This window comes from Leiobunum rupestre, chromosome 1 (assembly GCF_980474605.1).
Source record: "Leiobunum rupestre chromosome 1, qqLeiRupe1.1.hap1, whole genome shotgun sequence".
NCBI lineage: Eukaryota > Metazoa > Arthropoda > Arachnida > Opiliones > Sclerosomatidae > Leiobunum > Leiobunum rupestre.
Genome location: NC_143384.1, coordinates 13860780 through 13865248, shown reverse-complemented (window position 1 = coordinate 13865248; position 4469 = coordinate 13860780). Strand labels below are relative to the sequence as shown.

Below are 4469 nucleotides of genomic sequence, written 5' to 3'. Positions count from 1 at the left end.
ATCGATGGGCCGTGACTTCATTTCACAAATAGACTACACTAACAAGGAAGAATGTACCCGACGTGTTAACCACCGATTTTGTTCAAACTCGGGTACCATGTACCCCTCAATAGCTACGGTCACACTAGAGCCTAAAACACAGTTTAGGTCGGTCTGAACATTGCCCCCTGGATTAAGAGAAGGCCTAGAAATCGTTTTTCTACAGGGGGCGGCAAACATTTTTTACACGCTCGCGAAACACTCAGTAGATGGCGCGATTTCCAACCTTTATATCGCGACGATCAAGGCGGGAATTTTAAATATTATCGCGTAAGCCAATGCCCTTAAGCAATAGCAGCTGATCTTTCGCTGTCAGCCTGACTTGATGACGTCAAAATGGAAAGATCTAGGGCCATCTTTTGGCCAACAGAGGCATAAAACTAAAATTAATTTTGCCAGTTTCAAAAATTCAACACCTGCCCATTTCTAGGCCTTCTCTTAATCCAGGGGGCAATGGTCTGAATGCCAGTTTTGACCGCCGACGATAATTCTTGGTTCACACCCGCGCAATGGCTTCACCCCTGTTCGCTCATAGCCAAGGCTTAACGTCATTTCAAATTATGACCATAATTTTTAAAATACTAAAATATATCCCAAAACAATTAGTTAATCATGTTTACTATACATACAGTAATATTATTGGACATTATTCAGAATTTAAATCTAATTTTTTTTTGAAAATACGAGCAATTTAACTTCCCCGCCTTGTCGTTTTGAAAGCGATTCTAAGCGAACCGACTTGGACGAGGTGCTTCCCGAACCAGCACGAAGCGATTTCTGACGCTAGTTTTGAAAACTAGTTATCTAAAACGAAGCGATTTTAGGGGTAAGTGTGAACCTGGCTAGTCAGTGGCGTAGCGTGGGCCATTGTCGCCCGGGGCGGAATCATAATTCCAAGGAGGATAGGAAGAGAGGCGAAGTAGAAGAGATGAACGCGCCAAAATCATCCTTGTAAAAAGGGGCAATTTTTCCGCCCTCCTAAAGGTGGCGCCCGGGGCGGTCCGCCCCTCCACCCCCCTCGCTACGCCACTGTGGTTAATGTAACATGGAAAACCTGCAACGGAAAAGTTACGCTGGGCTTTCGTTTTGCCATGGCAACCGAAAATGTTTTCGACAACACGATATTAATATTTTCCCATTGAAAATAACATGGCAATCTGACCGATTATATAATAAGAATCAGCTAGGCTAATACTCAAGGCACCACCTTAGACCTAAGTCATCATGTGACTTTTAAAGCCATTGATTCAGGTAGCCGGGTTACAATGCGTAGGAGGCTGGTGGCAAGCCCGTCTTGCCATGCGAGCCAACAGCTCCCTACACTCACTATTACCTTTAACCTCAACAAGTTTTTATGGAAGGGGAAACCGGAGAGCTCGGGGGAAAACCACTTTAAACCAGTGGGGAGAGCGCAGAAGGAGCTGTTCCGAGTTTTCACACAGGGGCACTAGCTGAAGTCAAACCCTGATAAATTTAGCGTTTTTGAACCAAATTGACAAAATTTTATAAAGAATTATGAAACTTGATTTATAGTGTAAAATAAGGTAAAAATTATTGATGAAATTGACCTATTTTATCAATTTTTTGTTAGTGTTAGTCAATTTGATCAAAACAAGTAAAATATGATCTAAGTAAGAAAAAAATCAAAAAATAAACGGAAAAGGGTAAAAATTATTGTAATTGGAAAAATAACACAAATTAAAAAAAATTAATCTTAAAATTACAAAGATGATCAAAATTGACCAGAATTAATATTTTTGATAAAAATTTAAGAAAGGTAATTAAAAAATGTTTAGATTTTATTAATTGGTTAAATGAAATAAAAATTGTTGAATTTGATCATCTTTTGATTAGAAAAGGATAAAAAATAAAAATATAAAAAAATGGTTAGAAAGGGCTGTAATTTAAAATTTGATATAAATAAATTATTGATTTCTCTAAATTGAAAAATTTAGAGAAAATATCAATTTAATAATGATTTTAAATTTGACTAATTTTTTATTTTTTTTTAAAACAACGATTAATTTATATCAAATTCGAGTTGTTTTTAAAATTATAGCGCCTAATATATTTTTAATTTATTACACATTCTGATTAATTTTTACTTATTTTGTTCATATTGATCAAATTCATAAAAATTAAAAAAAAATGTATCAAATTCATTAATTTAGATCTGATTTCCACCAATTAATTAAGTTTTATCGATTAATAATAATGTACCTCAATCTTGATCAAAATTATTATTTCTGATCATGTTTGATAAAATGTTATAATTATTAGCTACAAGAGCAATGTTAACAGGATGTTTAACTACACCAAAACCGATTAGCCCAGCTTATTATTATTATTATTATTATTATTATTATTATTATTATTATTATTCAGCGAAGAATTTCCCACGACAGTTAGGTCAAAATTCCTGCTCGATGGAAGCTAGGAGCAACAAACACAGCACCCCACAGAAGGATAACTCAACCCGCCAAAAGTCGTGGGTTTTCTTGTGTACGTTTTTCATTGGTTAGACGCTTTAGCGCCTGCTGCCGTCGGAAGGGGAAAACTCGGAAATTGTCTTCCCCCTTTCCGTAAAACATTCAGCGTAAAGGTTCGTCCAATGAAATTTTTACACAGCACTGCGTTAGCGTGTTTAAAGGCTAGCTGCGTTCCCCTTGTGTTTGTGGCTCCTAGATGGAAAGGTCTAAAAATTTACCATGTAATTTTTATTTACGTGGCGTCACCTATTGTCAGCACAGTGAACTAATTCAAAATCTTCGTACAAAGATTTCTTAACAAAATAAAGCTTGACGTAGGATAGTCTTTTTAATCGTGACATTGAAATTTCAAGCACATGTCACATTAATTTTACACGCGAAAATGTGTGTATAGAAGTCATTGTCAACGATTCGAAAGAGCCTCCAATTACACTCGTGTCACACGTCCAGAATGTCACCTTAGAAATTAAAATTGTCACTGTAAAAATATCATTCGTAAATATAGCGCGTGCTCTAGTTTAACATAGCATTAAATCGAAAAATAACTCTGAGGAAGAAGATTTAATTTAAAGTTACCTAGTTCTGCTCAATATAGTGATCGTTTGAAGCTTCCAAAATGAATTTCACTTCAATAATAATCGTTATCTTGGTTGTTTTCGCTATAAGCATCGGTTAGATTTAAATTAAATAGCATTTAAATACATTTAAACTAAATTGTAATTAATTCACAGGGGATGCTAAGAAGAAAAAAGATGATGATGATGAAGACTACAAAGATGATTACAAGGATGAAGACTACAAAGATGATTACAAGGATGAAGACTACAAGGATGAAGATTACAAGGACGATGATACCCTACCACCCACCTCAAAACCATCCTCAACCACTTCATCACCCTCATCCTCCTCACCAGCCTCATCCTCCTCATCTAGTACCTCAGGTGGAGGAGGAGATGGCTCCTCAAGCACCCAATCAACGACCGCCTCACCTAGCTCCCCGTTGTTGGAGAGGTGTAAGCAAGCCCATCCCAATGCCGATATCAAAACAGTCAAAGTAAACCTCAATCAAAGGCATACGTTCGCACTCAAACGATACTAATTAACACCCATTTTGTTTTATAGGAAAACAGATTATGCCGATTCCAATGCATAGGAAAACAAATATTCCGTCACCGGAAGGAAAATGGAGCCACTTGCGGAAGTGGCAAGGTAATGAACTAAATATAGGAATATGGTATTTTATAAGAATTATTTAAAAATAATTTTTCCGTTAAGGTTTGTATCAGAGGAGTTTGCAGAGCCGAAAGTCAAGAAACTCAACAAGCGTGTAAAACTATATTGAAAGACGAAGATGCTTTTGGCCGAAAGGTAACGTTTATTTGGACTATTAAATCGTTTATCTGTTAACCATCAACGGATAACTAACAACAAAACGGAAAATGTTTTATATAATTATGATAGACTTTGAACCCATGCGCGGTGAAATGCGCAGTGGGGGACGGTAGATTAAGAAGATACCCAATGCCCAACTCAACGAAATGCGTACGGCGGGTGAGATATTGACAGCACCATCTGTCTTTTAATAACTAAATTATAATTATTATTAATTGCAGAGAATCACGGGGGTTTGCAATAGTTACAAATGCGTCCGGAGTTAATTTTGTATTTAAAAATCTGTAATTTATCAACGAATTGATAATAAAACTAATTACCAATTATTCGTAACCAATTAAAAGTAATTGTAAGTAATATAAAAACTCTAGTTCTTGTATTCTTATCCATACAATTAATAGAAAGATTAGAAAGTTTAGTAGTTTATTTTACCTATTGGACAGAAAAATTAAATTTCAGCCTATCAGATATTCAGAAAATGTACGCTAATATTGGTTAACTCCACACATAAATCGAAGTATAGCTAATCTTGTTATCAATCAATTTTAT

At 35.6% G+C, this 4469-nt stretch overlaps 1 protein-coding gene across 1 annotated transcript; it reads left to right on the top strand.

Moving 5' to 3' along the window:
• The first annotated feature begins 3065 nt into the window (after window positions 1-3065).
• On the top strand, window positions 3066-4246 carry LOC149961145 (uncharacterized). The gene is made up of 6 exons (XM_090169014.1): window positions 3066-3199; window positions 3260-3582; window positions 3651-3737; window positions 3804-3896; window positions 3990-4079; window positions 4142-4246. The coding sequence occupies exons 1-6, from the start codon at window positions 3145-3147 to the stop codon at window positions 4184-4186; spliced, it is 693 nt and encodes a 230-aa protein (XP_090025140.1). The 5' UTR covers window positions 3066-3144; the 3' UTR covers window positions 4187-4246.
• Window positions 4247-4469: the final 223 nt, after the last annotated feature.

Excerpts from the sequence above, each read along its gene's own strand:
- LOC149961145 (XM_090169014.1), top strand. The coding sequence starts at position 3,145 with ATGAATTTCACTTCAATAATAATCGTTATCTTGGTTGTTTTCGCTATA. Across the intron at positions 3,583-3,650 it reads CCGATATCAAAACAGTCAAA|GAAAACAGATTATGCCGATT; the intron begins GTAAACCTCAAT and ends TTTGTTTTATAG. Across the intron at positions 3,738-3,803 it reads CCACTTGCGGAAGTGGCAAG|GTTTGTATCAGAGGAGTTTG; the intron begins GTAATGAACTAA and ends TTTTCCGTTAAG.